This window comes from Mus caroli, unplaced genomic scaffold (assembly GCF_978045245.1).
Source record: "Mus caroli unplaced genomic scaffold, Mus_caroli_1 scaffold_20, whole genome shotgun sequence".
Taxonomy (NCBI): domain Eukaryota; kingdom Metazoa; phylum Chordata; class Mammalia; order Rodentia; family Muridae; genus Mus; species Mus caroli.
This window is the reverse complement of record NW_028227275.1, coordinates 50,450,585-50,471,284: the sequence shown is the minus strand read 5'-3', so window position 1 is coordinate 50,471,284 and position 20,700 is coordinate 50,450,585. Positions and strand designations below refer to the sequence as shown.

At 41.9% G+C, this 20,700-nt stretch overlaps 1 protein-coding gene across 1 annotated transcript; it reads right to left on the bottom strand.

Moving 5' to 3' along the window:
- Positions 1–5,758: 5,758 nt before the first annotated feature.
- On the bottom strand, positions 5,759–19,633 carry Ms4a8 (membrane spanning 4-domains A8). The gene is made up of 6 exons (XM_021152540.2): positions 19,414–19,633; positions 16,273–16,395; positions 9,682–9,741; positions 8,783–8,920; positions 6,488–6,601; positions 5,759–5,889 (listed from the first exon to the last, which is right to left on the bottom strand). Exons 1-6 carry the CDS (start codon positions 19,630–19,632, stop codon positions 5,785–5,787), a joined length of 759 nt encoding a protein of 252 aa, XP_021008199.1. The 5' UTR covers position 19,633; the 3' UTR covers positions 5,759–5,784.
- Positions 19,634–20,700: the final 1,067 nt, after the last annotated feature.

Below are 20,700 nucleotides of genomic sequence, written 5' to 3'. Positions count from 1 at the left end.
AGATATGGATCTATTTGTGTTCTTCTACATGCCAGCATCCATTTAGACCAGCACCATTTGTTGAAGATGCTTTCTTTTTCCTATTGTCTACTGTGAAAAATCAGGTGTTCATAGGTGTGTGAATTTCCATCTGGGACTTCAATTTGATTTCATCGATCAACCTATCTGTTTTCACAGTGTGGCTATTGTTGCTATAGCCCTGTAGTAGAGCTTGAGACCAGGGATGGTGATACCTCTGGAAGTTCTTTTATTGTACAAGATTGTACAATTTGTATTTTTTTCCAGATGAAGTTGAGTATTATTCTTTCAAGGTCTATAAAGATTATGTTGAAATTCTGATAGGGATTTACAGCCGGACTTTCTTAGACCTGACTGCGATATAATGACATAGAGGAATTTTAGTATTTTTATGCTTAGGCCTTTTTATGGGCAATCTCTTGAGTCTGACTCTAACCTGACTAATCCTGGCACTATGTCCTATCACGTGGCCAGCTCTACCTCTCTGTTCTGCTCTGATCCCTCTGTTTATGTGCGAGCCTCATTCTTCTCCCAGTGTTCCTCTGTCTGCCTGGAAGTTCTGTCTTCCACTTCTTGCCCAACTATTGGCCATCAGATATTTATTATAGCCAACCAGATACAATTCTAGATTGCCTTAGGCAGATGAAGAAGAATGAATATTTACAAAATATCAGACTGGTGATGGGCCATAGAAATAACAATACTAAGAACCTGCCAGTATTTAGCTTTCTGCTGGTATAGAATTAACAATTGAATATACAGAGACATACCTTCACACAATGTACCCCACCAGGGATTACCTTAAATCTGTAGATTGCTTTTTGTAAGATGGCCATTTTTACTATGGTAATCATATAATCCATGAGCATGGGTGATCTTTCCATCTTTTGATATTGATAGCTTCTTCAATTTCTTTTTTTAAAGACTTAAAGTTCTTGTCATAAAGGTCTTTCATGGGCTGGAGAGATGGCTCAGTGGTTAAGAGCACTGACTACTCTTCCAGAGGTCCTGAGTTCAATTCCCAGCAACCACATGGTGGCTCACAACCATCTGTAATGGGATCTGACGCTCTCTTCTGGTGTGTCCGAAGACAGTGACAGTGTACTCATATGCATAAAATCAATCAATCAATCAATCAATCAATCAATCAATCAATCAATCTTGGGAAAAAAGAATCTTTTTTTTAAAAGGTTTTTTTTTTTCACTTGCTTCATTAGAATAACTCAAGATACTTTACATTACTATTATTTTCTCTTTTTCCCCCTTTTAACATAGTATTTTTATTGATTGGGAATTTCACATCATGCACCCCAATCACACTAATTTCTTTCATGTCTAATCCCACCTCATGACCTCACCTCCAAAGAAAAACAAAGCAATGACAAAATGAAGTCCACTTTGTGTTATCTATTTACTCAATGGAGCATGGTCAAACTCTCAGTGGACTGGACCTTAAATAGAACTGAGTCTTTCCTCTTGTGCACCCCTGTAAAAAGCCATCAGTGGTAGAGAACTAACTTCAGCATCTTTATGGCACTTTTAAAAAAATGACTTTTATTTTTCTTACAGTCCATCTGTTGCCCCTCTCCTGGTCCCTCCTCCCCCCAGTTTCTCATCCCATTCCTCCTCCTCCCTGTCTCCAAGAGGATTCCCTCCTCCCCTGTCAGACCTCCCCAGTCCCTGGGGCTTCAAGTTTCTTGAGGGTTAGGTGAGTCTTCTAGTCTTTTCCCACTGAGGCCAGACCAGGCAGTCCTCTACTGTATATGAGTCAGGGGCCTTGGACCAGCTCATCTATGCTGTCTGATTGGTGGCTCAGTGTCTGAGAGATCTCAGGGGTCCGGGTTAATTGAGACTGCTGGTCTTCCTATGGGGTTACTCTCCTCCTGAGCTTCTCCCATCCTTTCTCTAATTCAACCACAGGGGTCCCCAATGGTTGGGTTCAGTCCAATGGTTGGGTATAAGTATCTGCATCTGTCTCAGTCAGCTGCTTGTTGGGCCTCTCAGAGGACAGACATGCTAGGCTCCTGTCTGTACACCATAGTATACTTTTTAAGACTTCTCTTCAGTGGTTTCCTGTTTAGCTTTTTTTTTGGGTTGTGGGTAGGGTATTGGCGGTTACAGAAGCCTTCCATCTTCCTCTTTCTCAACTATGTGTCTGCAGTTATTGATATCATTGCAAAAGTAGCTTCCTTGCTCTTTACAGTTAATGGGAGTACAGATCATGGGCTTCTACATGGTTTCTAGTGACAACACATACCACAAACATGGCCCCAGGCTATAGCTGGCTCATACGCAGACAAGGCCCTTGGAAGCAGCCCAACTATGGACATTACCATGGCCTCAGGGGGCAGCACAGGCTATGCATCTATGGCTTCACAGTGGCATGATCCATGGACACCAACAGGACTTTAGGGGGCAGCTCAGACCAGGATTTTGTCAAAGACTTTTTTTCAGAATCTAATGAGATGATCATGTGATTTTTTTTTTCTTTCAGTTAGTCTATGTGTTGACAGATTTCTATATGCTGAACCACCCTCACATCTCTGGGATGAAGCCTACATGATTATGATGTATGTTTTTGATGTGCTCTTGGCTTTGATTTGCAAGTATTTTATTGAATGTTTTTGCATCAAAGCTCATGAAGGAAATTGGTTTGTAATATTTTTTTCTTTGTTGAGTCTTTGTGTAGTTTGGTGATTGTGGCCACATAAAATGAATTTGGTAATGTTCCTTCTGTTTCTAAATGATTTGAGGAGTATTGGTGTTAGCTCTTTTTTGAAACTGATAGAATTCTGCACTAAAACCATTTGCCCCTGTTTTCCTGTTTTTGTTTTTGTTTTTGTTTTTTTTTTTGTTTTGGTGGGTGGGTTGGGAGAATTTCTTTTTTTTTTTCCAGAGCTGAGCATCTAACCCAGGGCCTTGTGCTTGCTAGGCAAGTGCTCTACCACTGAGCTAAATCCCCAACCCTGGGTTGGGAGAATTTTAATGACTGCTTCTTATCTCCTTAATGGTTATAAGTCTATTTAAATTGTTTGCCTGATTTTGATTTAACTCTGGCAAGTGGTATCTATCAGGGAAACTGTACATTTCTTTTAGGTTTCTCAATTTTGTGGAGTACAAGTTTTTGAAGTATGACCAACTGATTATTTGGAGTTCCTTGGTGTCTGTTATGTCCATCTTTTCACTTCTGATTTTGTTAATTTGGATATTCTGCCTTTTAGTTAGTTTGGATAAGGATTTTTCTATCTTGTTGATATTCTCGAAGAACCAGCTGTTTGTTTCATTGATTCTTTGTATTGTTCTCTTTATTTCTATTCTATTGATTTCAGCCCTGAGTTTGATTATTTCCTGCCATCTACTCTTCTTGTATATTTTTACTTCTTTTTGTTCTAGGGATTTCAGATGTGATGTTAAGTTGCTAGTACAAGATCTTTCTAATTTCTTTATGAAGGCACTTTGTGCTATGAACTTTCCTCTTAGCAGTGCTATCACTGTGTCCCATAAGTTTGGGTATGCTGTGCCTTCATTTTCTTAAGGTAGATTTTCTTCTATGATTTTGTTAAATATATTTTTTGAGGAGTACTTGAGCTGGCAATCTTTCTCCTCTTTCTCCTTCTCCCTTTCTTCTTCCTCCTTCTCCTCTTCCTCTTCCTCCTGCTCCTCCTCCTCCTCCTTTTCCCATTATTCTTAGGTTTGGTTTTTCTCATGACACGTATTTCCTGGATGTTTTGTGTCAGGAATCTTTTAGATTTAACATTTCCTTTAACAGATGTATCAATTTCTTCTATCATATCTTTCATGTTTGAGATTCTCTCTTCCATTTCTTGTATTCTGTTGATGCTGTTGCATCTGTAGTTCCTGTTTGCGTATCTAGATTTTCCATCTCCAGGATTTTCTCAGTTTGTGTTCTGTATTGCTTTTATTTCTATTTTCCATTTCCTCTACCTGTTTGTTTATTTTTCTTGGCTCTCTTGGCTTTATTTTCAGGGTTTTATTCCTTTCCTCCTATTGTTTGTTAATGTTTTCCTGGATTGCTTTAAGAGATTTATTCATTTCCTCTTTAAAGACTTCTCTCATCTCCATAAAATTGGTTTTAAGGTTATTCTCTCGTGCTTCACCTGTGCTGGAATAGCTAGGGCTTGCTGTAGTAGCGTGGCTGGGCTCTGGTAGTTCCATGTATTGCCTTGGCTCCTGTTGATTGTGTTCTTATGCTGTCCTCTAGATGTCTGGGTTGGGGTAATTATAAGTTTAGGTGACAGTTTCTGAGTTTATCTTTGTTAGATGGATGCTTTTCTCTTGGTTCTGTTTTCTTTATGGTCTTCTTGCCTGAGACACCTGTGCTTCTGGTGACTGGCAAGTTTTCAGGTCCAGTAGGGTGTCTCCACTGGGGTTTTGATGACCTGCATGATCTCTGGGATTTTGGGGGCCAGAATTGCATTGGGGTTCTGGGGTTTTGAGAAGTAGTGTGGTCTATGGTGATCTAGGTACTGGCATGGTCTCTGGTAGAGCAGAGGGTTTCTGGGATTCTGGATACCAGTGTGGCCTCTGGGGTTCCAGGTACCCACATGGATTATGGGGTTTTGAGTACTGGCATGGTCTCCCATAGAGCAGTGGACTTCTTTCGGAGTTATGGACTGGGGTATGGAGATCAGGAGAGGGAATATTATTAGGAAAACTGGGTGGGCTCTAAGGAGTGTTGGGCTTTGGGCGGAGTCCTACCTGGGATTCCAAGTACTGTGGTCTCCAGTAGAGTAGTAGGCTTCTGCTGGAGTTGTAGGCCAGAGGGTATGGAAATGGGGAGGTGGTACTGTTGGGAAAACAGCTCCACTAGAAATTATGACAACTGATCTCTCAATATTGCTGCTCCATCCATCCCTCCTTGCTGAAAACTGAACCCCCAACTTACATGTTGCTTTCTTATACATGACATCTGAAATCATGTCAACAGACTTTACATAGTCTATCTTATAGGCTGAGTGTTTATCTACTCCTAAAAGTCATGTATTAAAACTCAGCCCCTCAAACTCAGTGGTGCCATTGAACAAAGATACCAGCAATTCTAGGGGTTGACCCTCTCCTGAATTCTATGCTTTCTCACTATAGGCAGAAGCCCCCACTGCCCTTACACAGCCTATTCAAATGCTGCCACCTCAGCTAGCCTCATTGCTTTGCCTTTATCACTTCTTGTTGCATTACTGACAGAATCAATCATATCCATCTTCGTGTTTCTTCTGTGTTTTCTTCCTCTGCTTTCTGTCCTGGACTACCCAAAACAAAGGGTTTTCCCTCCTCTTTCTCTTTCTCCTCCCCCTCCTTCTGAGGCCAGCAGTTTGCTTATCCATGAGGTCAAGAACTATGTCAGGTTCATATCTGCCCCAAACAGAGCCTTGGGCATTTCTGATGCTTGATACATATTTATTAAATGACTGAATGACTGACAAAGGAAAGTTTGGAAGATGAAATAGCTATTTCTCCATCCTAAAAACTCCTGAAGGCATGGATTACATGAATGTGAGTACACAAAGGCTAGTGTAGGGATATCTGACATCATACAGATGCATATGTCCTGCTAGAGCATCTTTATTTGAATCCATTTCATTCTCCCATCTTGTTTTAATAGAGATTTTTCCAGGGTGAGTTGAAGCAAGAGTCTATAATTTAGGCCACAAGAAAGATATTTACCCTTCGTCAGGAAAGGAAGAACTTGGTTTATAAGAGTCTAGGTAGGAGAGGATGTCACTTGGTCTCTAGAATCTTCAGGTTCACTTATCTGGAGTCTTGAACTACTTCGGAATAACTTGGTATTGGGTTTGGTGGTTCTGGGATGACCACTGGGTTTGTTGCATAGACGTTTGGAATGACCACACCTGGCTGAAAAACAACAGCACACAGCAGGTAAACACTACACTAAGGATAGAGTAGTCCTCTAGAGATTGGATGCTGGAAGCCTACACTCTGGCATGGTGCTGCTGAGGTGATGGAACCTGCAGGAGGTGAGCTCTGGTGGATGGCAATCAGGCTATGGGTACCACTTTCGTAAATGGATCTATGCTTGGCTCAGGGAGAGGGCTACTTTTCACAGGAGGATGTTGTAACAAAGCAAGATCACCTCGTGTACTTGAGCCTTTCTAAACCAGAGCATTCTTCTTTTCCTTCTCTTTTATATTATAACCCAGGCAGAGAAAGCCACTGCTCAGAAGTACCCCAGGGTAATGATGTTTAGATACTCCAGCCACTGGAGCTGAGAGGCAAGTAAACCTTTTTATTTTATAAGTTGCCCAGCCTTAGTGATAACAACAGAAAGTAGACTAAGGTACCCCAGTAATAAAGGCTCATTAAAGACAAACACTGAGGCCCATAGATATTTTCCCACTTCCTCCTCTTTAGCTGGAATGGAATTCACAGAGACCCTGTTAGTATCCCATCGAATTGGGGTGTATTTCTACCCACAAAGAGCCCTAGGACTCACATTGTTGTAGTGACAACAGGCCACCTGGCAGCCAAAGTGGGAGGACACACTTGCAATGCTGAGCTCCAAGAGGCAGAAGATGAGCAGCACACTAGAAATAGCCACGCCTGTTCTCTGGAATCAGAAGAAACCGGGATGGCATCAGTGCTGGACCAGGAGTTTGATGAGACTCAACAATGGATCATCTGTGTGGCCTTGGCAAAGTCTCCCTCCCTGAACCTTATGGGGCAAATGTCTCCCAGATTTTTATGATGCTATAATATGGGTGGAAAATGGTTATTTTATGATCGATTGCAATATCCTTTACAGGAAGGAGGTTCATAGGTTAAGGAAATGGTTGCTTCAGGGTAATTTCTTAGTAAAATGGGTTGTGTAGAGGATACACATGACTTTCATATCAAAAGGATCAGGCTGACTGCCATGATGAAGAGAGCTTTGAGGTGGTCAGGCTGACAGGGGCTGAGGAAGGGTGAAGGAGGGGAGGAGAATTTGGTCTGTTGGGTGAGGCTGCCTAATTATCTCAGTATCTGATGAGTACCAGATTAATGCTGAGGCCCAAACTGATGTGCGTTGTTGGTGTAAAATCCACCTGGACATCAAAGAATCACTGCTCAAAATGAAAATATTCCCGACCCTTACTACACCTGAACTAAATGTGGTTCTGCCCCTCATCTCTCTCACTTCTTCTAAGTCCCACATTAGCAAGAATCCTTCCTTCTCTGCAGGCAATGTACAATCCTTTCCCTTTGTCACAGGCCTATGTGGTGGGTTACAGCCTCCTCCCTTCCTCCAAAACCTATAGGACCTGCCACCGTCTATTCTGCTATATGAGCCAGAACTATCCCCAAAGTCTCTACCATGCTGTCTGTCTCTCTGTGCAGGAATCACTCTTCCTAGATGCCCTCATTCCCTGAGACCTGGAGCTGATCTCCACCATAGTGGCTGGAGTGAACAAAGAACCTGATGCAGAGCCTGTCTCTACAGAATCAGACCTCTCTCCCTTCCTTGACCATCACTTCTTCTTTTAATAGTGTATGCTAATTAAAAAATTAAAATAAAAAATTAGTTGCATTTTTCAATGTGGCAAAGGAGAATCTGAAATCCTATATGCACCTCATCTTCTATTTCTATTACATGGTGCTGGTTGTAGTACAGGTGAGCAGGTGACAGCTGTTGGAGCTGGTCCTGCCATTGCTTAGCCATGCTCATTCAGTTACTGTTTTCTGTTGTGTGTGACAGGAAGGGTATATCCAGAGAAGCCTAAAAGCGTATCTGGCTCTGCAGAAAAAGTTTGTTGGGGGTCTGTCAATCCTAGCCTCCCCCTGTGAGGGGCTGCTGCAGAGCCTGATCTTGTGTACATCCTGACATTTGCAAGAAAATGAATGCAACTGGAAGCTATTATTATTATCTTCCTGAACTCTGCATATTTCTCTTAACATAATAATGGTGCATGTTTTCTCTCATATGTGGAACCTAGATTTTAGTGTGTGTGTGTGTGTGTGTGTTTATGTTTTGTTGGTCATAATGCTAGAAGGGGAATCTTGAGAAAGGAGGAAATTGTCATAAAGGAGGTGGGGGATGGAGAGATGTTTCTGTGGTTGATATCAAGGGCTGCTTTTGCTGAAGGCCTGGGTTCAGTTCCCAGCATCCACATGGTGGCTCATAACTATGTGTAACTCCAGTTTCAGGGTATCCAAGGGTCTCTTCTGACCTCCATGGGAACCAGGCATACATGTGTCATATACAGATGTACATGACCACAAAACACTTGTACACACAGAATAAAATAAATAAATCGTTAAAAATAAAAAAGTAGAAAGCAAGTAAAATAAAAGCTGGAACCAATTTGGGGGGAAGAAAGGGAAGCAACTGGAAGTGAAGGGTGGACAGGAGGTGGAAAGGGAGCAACTGAGGACAGAGGATGACAGGTATGTGTCGTGATGAAACTGCACAGTAACCTAAAAATATAAACAAGAGAGTTTTTAAAGGAGGAAAAAAGTGGCTCTTGAACCTTGGCCTACATAGCTGACAGGAAAGCGGAGATGGCAGACAGCTGGTAATAAATTGGCAGCTGGTATTTCTGCATCGTCCTGTTTGATTTTTCCAGTGCTACAAGGCACCTAACTATCTCACACAGGCAGTAAAAGCTGAGGGAAGGATATGGCTGAGGACTTTAAACCCTGTCCTGGTCCTTTGCCTCCAGTGTTCAGTGGGAGGGCTTGGTTGCCAGGGCCTTTCTGGTAAGGTCTGAACATAGCTAAATAAAGGCAGAGACCTTTGTTTAAGGACACTCACCACACCCAAGTTCTCCTGGTAAGGGTAGTAGCTAGTGTAGATATATCCTGATGAGATACTGATATCTGTGATGTAGAGCATGATGCCCACTGCAGAACAGATGGCGCTGAAGATGTTCAAGCCCACACTGCCATTCAGCTGGAGAAGACAAACAGGGTCAGGGTGGGAGGGGAAGAGGGGCAGAGCTGGGACCTGCAGGTTCAACAAACATCCTCTCCCCATCTGTACTGTTAAAAATAGACCACACGTAGTCTTTACCATTGTAGCTATTTATGAAAGTCATAGTCCAGTGGTATGAAACCCTTTATGCTTCCTGCACAGAGAGGTATGTCAAGATATGTTAAACTTCCTTTCTGGGTATTTTCCAATAGAGCTCATCGAATTGTAGGAACCTTGATCTCTGGGCAACCTGCTCGTCAAGAAAGCAGAGTTCATTTCTAGGGAAGCACAAAAACGTCTCTCTTTGTCAGTCTGCAGAGTTCAGATTCTGGATTTCTTAGTGAAGCAGGAGCTGGGGCCTTTACTGGCCCCGGCAAGAATGGCTGGAGGCCTGAGTGTGCTACACGCTATGGACATACTCAGTTTCTTGTCTGTGTAGTGTGTCCTGGACTCCTCAGAGCTTTGTTTCTGCTCCTGGGAGGGCCTTCTATGCAAGCTAGTCAGTCCTCTCTCTTTCTTCCCATTCTGACATCTTACGAGTGGTGGCAGCATTGTCCCTTCTCTATATGAGGTGTGTGTGTGTGTGTGTGTGTGTGTCCTGTATGCAAGAGTTAGCATGCATGAGAGTGCCCTTGGTGTTATCAGTGCAAGAGTAAGAGGAGATTTGTTTGTCAGTCCTTTTCCCCACTGTGACACTATAGGCTCCCATCTGGGACAGACAGCCCCAGAATGTGACTTACCAGGCAAGGTGAATTGGGCTGAGTTTCTGCCGCCACTGAGAGAGACCCTGAAATGATAAACTTGTGCACAAGATTGAGACCTCACCAAGGGTTAGGCATCAGGCGCCCTTCCCGAGGAATCTGGTTCTGAGAGTGCATCTATTTGCTCACATCCAGAGTAACTTATGGAGACCCCGGATCTACAATGGCAGAGAAGGTGTGTGATGATTTGCTAAGGGACAGAGCAGGGATAGGAGAATCAGGATTTTTACAATTCACCAGAACAGGTTTTGAAGTTTGGTTTGAAACTTAAGCCATCTTTGGTGCGTTATTAACTTGTTTAAGTCTTTATTTCCTAATATGAAAACCAGCAAACATTGCTATCTTTTTAGGCATCATTGTGAAAATGTATGCCTCACATTTACAGTGACTCGTTCACAGTAGTCAATTGACGTTAGCCCATCTCCTGCTGTTTGCTTACAGATCTTCACCATCTGTTGCTTTCCAGGTTTTATCTCGGGATTCATGAAGTGTGGGGCTCTGGAGGGAAGGGGGACAGTGCTGACTTCATTGCTGTGTTCCCAGAAGAACTCAGCATTGGTCTTTTCTGTTGCGTGACTGAATGGGCTCTGTCCAACCACTTAGATAATGAACGTGAGTCTCTGATGCTAAGCAGAACATGAGGGGAGAATTTCTTGCCAATATTAGAGATCTGTAGTCAATGCGGTTGAGGGATCACTTGCCCTTGTTGGCCCAGTGTGTTAGCAGTGGTGGTCTGAGAGAGCATCAGCTAAGATGCAGGGTTCTACTTGAGGTGCTTTAAGAAATGGCTCTGGTGGGGTGTGTGTGTGTGAGGAATTCATTCATTTGTTTATCATTCACTGATGTAAAGCACACAATCCTAATATTTGTAGTATATTTATAGAGTTCTACAGTCTAATTTGAGAACATTTTCCTCATTCTGTCCTTATTAGTAATCTCCATTCCTCCATCCACAAGTAATATTTTTTCTTAAACCTTGAGTAATAGTCCACCTAATAATATTGTTATTTCCTTTATAAAGATAGCAAAAATCTGTGCATATGTCATTTTCTTAAGCCATGTAGCCCCTAGTAAGATGCCATGCTCCAGCAAATACCTCCTCACCCACGCTCGTACAAGAAGCTATAATTAAACCCAGTGGGTCAAAAGACAAAACACCATGAAAGTAGGAGATGCACTACTGGGGAAGGGGGGGTCAGGAGGAGTTGGAAGAGGAATAAAAGAGGGTAATGGGGGTAAATGTGATCACACTATGTGTACAATTTTAAAAATGAATAAAGCAAATTTAAAAATATGGGCAGGATGAGGCTTATGAAGTTTTAAATAATTCAGTCAAGAGCACTAAGCAAGCAACAAGGCTGGAGCTCAAACCCAGGTAGCTTGGCTTCAGACTCAGTGTCTTAGCCTTCATCCTAGTCTTCCCACTTGGGGCAGATGCATAGTTATCTACAGTGTGCACTTATTTCAGTTGCTTCCCTTCCAAGGAAAATGTCCTCTTTTATTTTCTGTCAGTGGAGAAACAAGTCTCAGTACCACAGATTTTCTCTTATGGAGATGTGTTAGGAAGGGAGGGAGGGAAGAAAGCTGAGTTTCCTTTCTTTCTTTCTTTCTTTCTTTCTTTCTTTCTTTCTTTCTTTCTTTCTTTCTTTCTTTCTTTCTTTCTTTCTTGTTAGTCCCCTGGAGGTGCCAAAGAAGGTGCTTCTTTGTTCTGGAGGAGGGCGTTAGTAATTGATAGAAATTAGTACATGATAGAGATTAGTAATTGATAGAGACTGGAAAGGGAGAGACAGAGTTAAGAAAGTGACAAAGAACAACAGTGAACGAAAACAACAGCAAAACACCGGAAGACAAAGGGAAGAAGGTTGTTAGATGAAGGCCCCCAGGGCACTTGGGATGTTGGGCACTTCCTGGTTCTAGCACACACTCAGGGGAATCTAACATGACACAGTAAACTAGTGAGTAGCAGTGACATTGTGAGATGTTTCAACACACGTCTAATCCGTAGAGAGTTGGGGGGAGGGAGGGAGGGGAATTGAACTCCAAGTGGGTCAGTTCAGAGTCTAAGGAAATTGCAGCCTGGGCATGTGTCAGAACAAGTTCTTTGAAGGCTACATCCTTATGATTCTGTAGGCTGGTGAGGCTATAGGATCACATATCCCATTTTATTATTTTATGGGAAAGGCAGGTATTGTTTGACTTCTTAGGTCACCCTGGAGTTGGGATACTTATGGGAAACCTTGTGTATGAGTCACAGGGGGGTGAGGGACAAACAAAAAAGAAAGGAAGTTGGAGAGGGGCAGAGCAGGGTGTGTGTGTGCATGTGTGTGTACGTGTGTATATGTGCGTGTGCATGTGTGTGTGCGTGTGTGTGGTGGGGAGGTACCAGGAAAAGATGAGAGAATCCAAAGGCAATAAACCAGCACGGAGGAAGAACTGTAGGATTGAGTCACAGATAACCTTGAGAACCTAATGAAAGCCATGGAGCTTTTCAGAGAAACACAGCATAGCTACCATGCTAGGTATTCCACGAAAATGGCCTCTGAGCCCTTCTATGGGTAATGAGTTAAACAGTTTCTTTTCTTGAATCCACACTTTAATTCATCCCAGGATACTGTAAAAATAGTTTGTATATCCAGTTTACAGAAAAGGGAAAACAAGAAATCAAATGTAAAGGTGCTGTTTTATACTTCAATCATAGAATAAGCTTGCTATCTCACTGAACATTTGGTTAAGGGAACAGTACCTTTGCACAGTACAACAATGGGAACATGGTGGCTTTGTGTGTGGGGACTTAGAATTTGGCTGCAGAGCTGAAGGACTTAATTTACCTGCACATTCCAAACTTACTGCAGACCAGTAGACTCCAGCCTAGCTAGTGAGTTTCTTGCATTGTCTAACCTGATGGGAAGGTGCTGTTAAGTTTCCAGCCTAATCCAAATTAAAAGCAAGGTTGTCTAATTTCATCTTTCATTTTCTAAAACATTTTCAAATAAAAGAACATAAAAATGTCAGTTCTTGTGTCACCATTAACACAATGTGTAACATCTGAAGCAGCCAGTAGACCTGCAGTAAGAGAAGTTTTGAGGTTTTCTGTAGATTCATTACAGATGATCCTCTTCTGACCCTGGGGACATACACATTTTATCATATGGCCTTCCAGTTTGTATATTATAGTGCTGAACTGATCACCCCCCAGCATCCATTAGAATGATACTGAAAAAATGTCCACACTTATTGATCTGAGTACTCAATAATACACTGTAAGCAAATTGTTATGTTCCCAGCTCGAAGGCCAGTCTATTGATTCCCACATGGCTTTGGGCCTGGTGGAGAAGTCCTTCCTTTGGTTCCCTCCTGGGGTCTGCAAAGACTTTTTATTTCTTATTAGATATTTTCTTTACTTACATTTCAAATGTTATCTCCTTCCCTGGTTCCCCCCGAAAACCCTCTATCTCATCCCCCTGCTCCCTGCTCACTAACCCACCCACTCCTACTTCCCTGTCCTGGCATTACCTTACAGGCCACAGACTCTATTGACTAAATGTTTTTGGAGCTCAGTCTTTTTTTTTTTTTTTTTTTTAAAGTAAATTGAGTTTTAAAACTTGATTCAGCTGAAAGATTACAAGGAACAGATAGAGGTTACAAAACAGAATATGGCTGATTAAATGTTGAGGAACACTAAATTAGATGATGTCCAAATCTCATCTGTTCCTAACATTGATTTGCCCAAGGATTCCAAGAAAAGGCATGAGATTCATAAGTCTGCCCCACCTGGGTACAAGTGACATAATCTTTATCTCTTTAGGACCATCCTGGTGAATAGTCACTGATTATTATTATTTTTATTTATTTATTTTTTTATAATTTATTTTTTAATTAGGTATTTTCTTCATTTACATTTCAAATGCTATCCCAAAAGTCCCCCAGACCCTTCCCCCACCACTCCCCTACTCACCCACTCCCACTTCTTGGCCCTGGTGTTGCCCCGTACTGAGGCATATAAAGTTTGCAAGACCAAGGGGCCTCTCTTTCCAGTGATGGCCGACTAGGCCATCTTCTGCTACATATGCAGCTAGAGACATGAGCTCCGGGGGTACTGGTTAGTTCATATTGTAGTTCTACCTATAGGGTTGCAGACCCCTTCAGCTCCTTGGGTACCTTCTCTAGCTCCTCCATTGGGGGTCCTGTGTTCCATCTAATAGCTGACTGTGAGTATCCATTTCTGTGTTTGCCAGGCCCTGGCATAGCCTCACAAGAAACAGCTATATCAGGGTCCTTTCAGCAAAAACTTGCTGGTGTATGCAATGGGAGCTCAGTCTTCTATGTTTCTTTTTACAATGCCTGAAAGCCTAGCCCCTCAGTTTCCTTCCTTCCTTCCTTCCTTCCTTCCTTCCTTCCTTCCTTCCTTCCTTCCTTCCTTCCTTCCTTCCTTTCTTCCTTCCTTCCTTCCCCCTCTCCTTCTTCTTCCTTTCTTCCTTCCTTCCTTCCTTCCTTCCTTCCTTCCTTCCTTTCTTTCTTTCTTTCCCTTTCTTTCTTTCTTTCTTTCTTTCTTTCTTTCTTTCTTTCTTTCTTTCTTTCTTTCTTTCCTTTTCTTTCTTTCTTTCTTTCTTTCTTTCTTTCTTTCTTTCTTTCTTTCTTTTCTTCCTTCCTTCCTTCCTTTCTTTCTTTCTTTCTTTCTTTCTTTCTTTCTTTCTTTCTTTCTTTCTTTCTTTCTTTCTTTCTTTCTTTCTTTCTTTCTTTTCTTCCTTTCTTTCTTCCTTCCTTTCTTTCTTTCTTTCTTTCTTTCTTTCTTTCTTTCTTTCTTTCTTTCTTTCTTTCTTCCTTCCTTCCTTCCTTCCTTCCTTCCTTCCTTCCTTCCTTCCTTCCTTCCTTCCTTCCTTCCTTTCTTTCTTTCTTTCTTTCTTTCTTTCTTTCTTTCTTTCTTTCTTTCTTTCTTTCTCCTCTCCCTTCCCTGCCCTGCCCTGCCCTGCCCTGCCCCCTCCCCTCTCCTTCCCTTCTCTCTCTCTTTTCCTTCCTTCCTTCCTTCCTTCCTTCCTTCCTTCCTTCCTTCCTTCCTTCCTTCCAGTTTTTTGAGTTAGGGTTTCTTTTTGTTGCTATGGTTGTCCTGGAACTGGCTCTGGAGATCAGGCTGACCTCAAACTCACAGAGATCTGCCTGCCTCTGCTTCCGGTGGGTTGGGCCATCACTGCCTGGCTGGTATAGTTTTCTTTGTGAGTGAAATATTTCTGGGTTGATGTTCCAGAAGAAATACCTTGGTCTTTGGTGGCTTCAGCCTTGTAGCTATAGCTTGACCTGTGATCACCAGTTTCACAATTTCACAGACCTAACCCCAGAACCTCATAATGTGATTGTAGACAGGGTTTTATTATGTAGCCCTGGCTAGCCTGGAGATCACTATATAGTACAGACTGGCCTTGAACTCATAGAGGTCCTCCTGCTTCTGCCTTCAGAGTGCTGAAATTAAAGGTGCGTTCTATTATGCCCAATCATTAGTATTCTTATGAGTGGAAGTTAGCAATAAACATGGATTGACTAGAAATTATCATGTTAAATAAACTAACCCAAAATCTCAAAGATGAATACCACACGATTTCTTCCATAGGCAGATTGTGGCATGTGTGTGTTGTGAATCATGAAAAGAGATTATAAGGTTGATAACAAATGATAGTGGCAGAATACAAGTGACATGAAAGCAGAAGGGGGGGGGGGTCAACCTGACATTATGTAGACCATGTGGGAAGACAGTCTCAATGAGGGATTATCTACATTTGTTTGGCCTATGGATATGTCTGGGGGAGGATTAGCTTAACTAAGTTAATTGATATGGGGAGCAAAAAGTCATTGTGGGCAGCACCATTTAGTATGCAGGGGTTCCTGACTGTGTAAGAGTTGAGAAATTGAGTTGATCACAAGCAAGCATGTAAAGTGAGCACACATGCACCCATTTCTCTCTGCTTCTCAACTATGGTTATGTGACTAGCCATTTCAAATTTCCACTACCTTGACTTCTCTGCAATAAAGAGCTGTAGCCTGGAATTGTAAACTAAAACAAATCCCTTCTCCCTCTTTGTTGTTTTGTCAGAGTATTTTATTCTAGCAATAGAGATAAAACTAAAACAGTGATGGAAAAGAAGGGGCCAAATGGGAGGGAAGCTGGGGAACAAGGGAGAGGAGTGCCAGAGAGAAGGCAAATAAGAACAAAAAAGACTGAATGCAGTAATAAATCCATTACTTTGTATCCTAATTTAAAACAACAATAACAACAACAACAACAACAACGAGATTGAGATATAAGGTAGGCACAGATACAAAGGGAAGACACCAGGAGAAGATGGCTAGCTGAGAGGTAAAAGAGACCTCAGTGGTGACTACCAGCTACCTGCTGGTCTTGAACTTTTGGCCTTCAGAACTGGGAGATAGCACATTTCCACAGTTGGGAGCTGTCCAGCCTATGGCACTTTGTAATACTCCATCCCAACCCCTTCTCCAACTAAGCCATTTGGGCAAGCATCTCCAGATTCCCAAACAGCTTGGCAAGGCTGCCCTGAGTATCAGACAGGAGCTACTCACCCAGATGCCTCCCCAGAAGGGGAAACCTCCATAGAGGGAGACAGGTGTATAGTAGCTGAAGAGGTTGGTGATCATGATGGAGCCCAGGCCGATGTGCACCAGGCCAATCAGGATCTGGATGGCCTGTCAGGAGAGCCACAAGCTGAAACCTTTGCCTCTGAGCCATGATTTTGCCTTTTCTTTGTACTTCCTTTATATTCTAATACAATTTGGTTTCCCTTTCTAAAAGATAATGTGAGAAACGTAATAATAAAAAAGTTAAAACTATCTATAGTCAACCTCCCTCCCCCACAGAAAGCAAGCACTTACATTTTGGCATTACCTTCTAGTATTCTTCTTCAAATATGTAGCTTGGTAACATAGAAATGGTGTCTCTGCACTTTAGCATGTTCTTGGGTTGTTAAATTGTGTGTGTGTGTGTGTGTGTGTGTGAGAGAGAGAGAGAGAGAGAGAGAGAGAGAGAGAGAGAGAGAGAGAGAGATCAGATGTCTCTACCAGTCATTCTCCATCTTATTTTTTTCTGAGACAGGCACTCTCACCAAACCTGGAGTTCACTAATTGACTAACATGGCTGGCTAGCAATCTCCAGGGATTCTCTTATTTCTGCTTCCCCAGATATTATAGGCTCATGCTGTTGTACTTGACTTTTACATGGTTATCTGGGATATGAATTCAGGTCCTTACATTAACTCAGCAAGTACTTTGCTACCTTAACCACTTCCCCACTCACTAGCTGCCTTTTAAAATATTCTCTAAGGATTTCCTATAGTCTCTGGGGAAAGTTATAACAGCGATGTTAGAAAGGTAAGGTGACCTCTAGTTTTTTTTTTTTTTTTATATGATACACAGCCTTGTGTTCAGCATCCATGTATGTAATTATTTTGCCTGCATATTTTCTTGGTCTCATAGAGTCAATTTTATCTTTCTTTACTCTTTACCAAATTCATATATTAATGTTCTAGTCTCTGAATATGACCTTATATGGATATAGGTATACTGTTGATGTCATGAGTCAAGATGACTCATATTGTGTTAGGATAGGGTGATCTGCAATCCAATATTACCATTGTCATTACTTTTAAAAAATAATGAAGACCCAGGATTCTGAATTCAAGGCCTATCTCAAAAACCAACATAAACCATAACAGCCATCTGAAAACTGGAGTGGTACTGCAGCAAACCAAGACACTACTAGAAACTGGGAGAAAGATCTGGAAGAGATAATTCCTTCATGCCTTCAGAGGGAGTATGACCATGACAGACTTTGATCTTAGTTATCTATTATTCATAACTGAGAAACAATTCATTTTTGTTGCTTTTGGCCATCAGTTCATGGATCTTTACTATAGCAGCCATATGAAACTAATACAGATACAGCTGTATATGTGTATGTGTGTGTGTGTGTGTGTGTTTCCTGCAGACATGGTATAAAAAGAATATATTGTTTCCTTAAGTTCATACTAATAGTGTATTAATAACATACCTTGGAGTAAGACCCATCATTGTACAACCATTGCACAACATTCTGTTATATGTACAACACGTGGCTTGACCAATGTTAAATTGATGTATACCTATAATCACATGGGAAGACAGTATTAATGAGAAACTGTCTAGGTTAGGTTAGACTGTGGGAATGTCTGAGGGGAATTGTCTCCATCGCTAATTCATGTAGAAAGACTCAGTCCATTGTGGGCAACACTATTCCCTAGACAGCAATCCTGAACTATATAGGATAGAAGAAAGCCAGAGGAGAGCAAGAAGATGGCATACATGTGTTTGTTTCCCTCTGCTCTTGACTGAATGTGATGTAAGGTGCTTCAAATTCCTGTTTCGACTTCCTTACTGTAAGCCTGGAACTGTAAGCCAAACCAACATCTTCCTTCTACCTGTTGCTTTTCCTCAGATTATTTTACCACAGCAACAGAAAAACTAGGATAGTTCAGTTGCTTCCATCCTCCTGTCTCTACAAGCCATGCTGCAACAAATACATGTATAGGTACCACATTTCTTATGCCTATTAGTATATTTGGAGAATAAAGTCTCAAATAAACCACTGGATGCAAATATATATATATATATATATGCATATATATATATGCAAGTTGCCTCTTTTTAGACTTCTCCAAGCAATATTAGAACATGAGTTGGGGATGGGCAGTCTGGGTCAGAATCACTGCTTGTCATTCATGGGCTATGCAATGAAATGAGCTCCTTTGTGCAATTCGGGCCAGCTTTTCAGGCATTGCTGATTGTCTAGCCTGCTTGCCTTTTTTCTGCTTTGATTCAACAACCCTGAGCTCTGTTCTACCTTTGGGAAACTTTGTCTTTGTCGGACTTTCTTTCTTCCTAAGCTATTGGAAGCAAATGCTTAGAGGCAAAAGGTTCTGCATCCAAGAACACTGCTTTTTGGCTGTTTTTTTTTGTTTTGTTTTGTTTTTAATTATTCTTTGTTTCTAAATGCCCAAATCAGAAACTAAAAGGCCATATACTGAGGATCCTTGTGCTGCAGAGGTTTTCAACAGATCTGGCTTTGGCTAAGCCAGCCCCACCTGCTTTATTTGAAGTTTCTTTTCTTTCTTTTTGTATGTATGTATGTATGTATGTATGTATGTATGTATGTATGTATGTATGTTTGTATGTGCATATGTGCATGCCTATGTATGTGTGTGTGTGTGTGTGTGTGTGTATGTTCATGCACAGGTATGGGTGTATGGTTCCTTAGGCACTGTGTATCTTTGTGTGTGTGTGTATGTGTGTGTACATGTATGATGAGGCCAACGTTTACCTTGGTTATCATCCCCAGGAGTCCTTTACATTTTTTTTTTTTTTTTAGTCAAGTTCTCTCACTAGCTTGGAAATCACCAAGTAAGCTAGGTTGGCTGGGCAGAGAGCCGCAGACATCTATCTGTCTCTGACTTCCTGGTTCTGGGATGATGAGTGTGCATTTCTACAGCTTATGTAAGGTGGGTTCTGCGGATGACACTCAGTTTGCTGACACTGCACTAAGCCCTTTACTAACTGAACGATCCTGTTCCCTGGCCCCTTATTTGGAATTTCTATTAGTCTGTCTCAAGCCTCTGCTTTCCTCTCTCTGTAGCACATGGTCTCTGGCTCACACAGTGGACTCCTCTTACTTACCCCTAGGACTTGTCCCTTTTTCAAGACTCTCTGGGCAGGCGGTTCGGTCATAGCTGGCACCAAACCAGGCAGATGACCAGAAATCACATGGACTTGAGGCTGATTGCTGGGATAAAGAGGCATCTGAGGCACGGTTCCTGGGACCACAGGATAACTGTTGGGCGGTGCCACCACATATACAGAATTGGCCATGGGGCCCGGTGATGTTACCGTATTCATGCTGACAAAAAAGAAATACAACAGAATCATTCATCATTTATATACTTGTGTTTACATTTTAAAAAGACTTCAAGAGGCTGGGGAGGCAGCTCAGTCAGTAGCCACTTGCTCAACAAGCATTAGGATATGGGTTTAGATTTCCCAGCATCTTTTGTAAAAAGCCAAGTGTAGGGCCAGTGAGAGGACTCAGCAGGTAAAGTCATTTCTGCCTGGTGACCTTGAGTTTGGACCCTGAGACTCACATGGTGGAAAGAGAGAACTGATTCCTAAAATTTGTCCTCTAATTTCCAAGAACATTTAGTGGCACTTGTGTGACCATACACAATAAGTAAATAAAGTATAATAACAGTAATTAATAATAATAAAAACAAGTCTATTGATATTGTCTTTATTGCTAAGTGCACCTGTGGGACAGGAGAAATGGGATCTCTGGAGAGCGAGTAAGGGAGACACCCTCTATAGACCTGTGGTCTCCAAATACATGTGCACACACATACTTGATCACGTGCATACACACGCACACACATAGGACATTAAACACTTTAAAATAACCAAGAATGATTTTTACCTGAGCAATTCAACCCCACCTATTTGTTAACGCCATCTTAGAGATAATGTTAAACTTCTATTTCAGGGCTTGTTGAGAATGCCAGGCAAATGCCAGGCAAGTGCCAGGCAACCAACACTTTACAAATGCTTCTCTTACAGTTTTAACCTGTCCCATGGATGAAAAAAGTAAAGCCTGGAGAGGCTAGGCACTCCTGGAAGCCAGGCTGTGCCGTTTCCCTCTTTGCATGTCTCCTACTATCTTGATCCTGTTTTGTGTACAGTGGAATTATCTGATCTTAGAGTCCCACAGGTAGAAAGACTCTTGAGGAACATGGAGTTTAGTTCTCTTAGATTTTGGAAAAGGAAACAGAGTGTGACAGTAGTGCTGACTTCTCCAATGTCATGTACATATTAGAAAAATGGAGGCCATTGTGCTCAAGGGAAGTCTATTGTCAGTGTAGTGTGTGTGTGTGTGTGTGTGTGTGTGTGTTGTCTGGTTCAATTTTCTAGGGCCATTTT

Excerpts from the sequence above, each read along its gene's own strand:
- Ms4a8 (XM_021152540.2), bottom strand. The coding sequence starts at position 19,632 with ATGAATACGGTAACATCACCGGGCCCCATGGCCAATTCTGTATATGTG. Across the intron at positions 9,742-16,272 it reads CCTTCTGGGGAGGCATCTGG|TTTATCATTTCAGGGTCTCT; the intron begins GTGAGTAGCTCC and ends CTTGTGCACAAG. Across the intron at positions 6,602-8,782 it reads ACCAGGAGAACTTGGGTGTG|AGAACAGGCGTGGCTATTTC; the intron begins GTGAGTGTCCTT and ends TTCTGATTCCAG.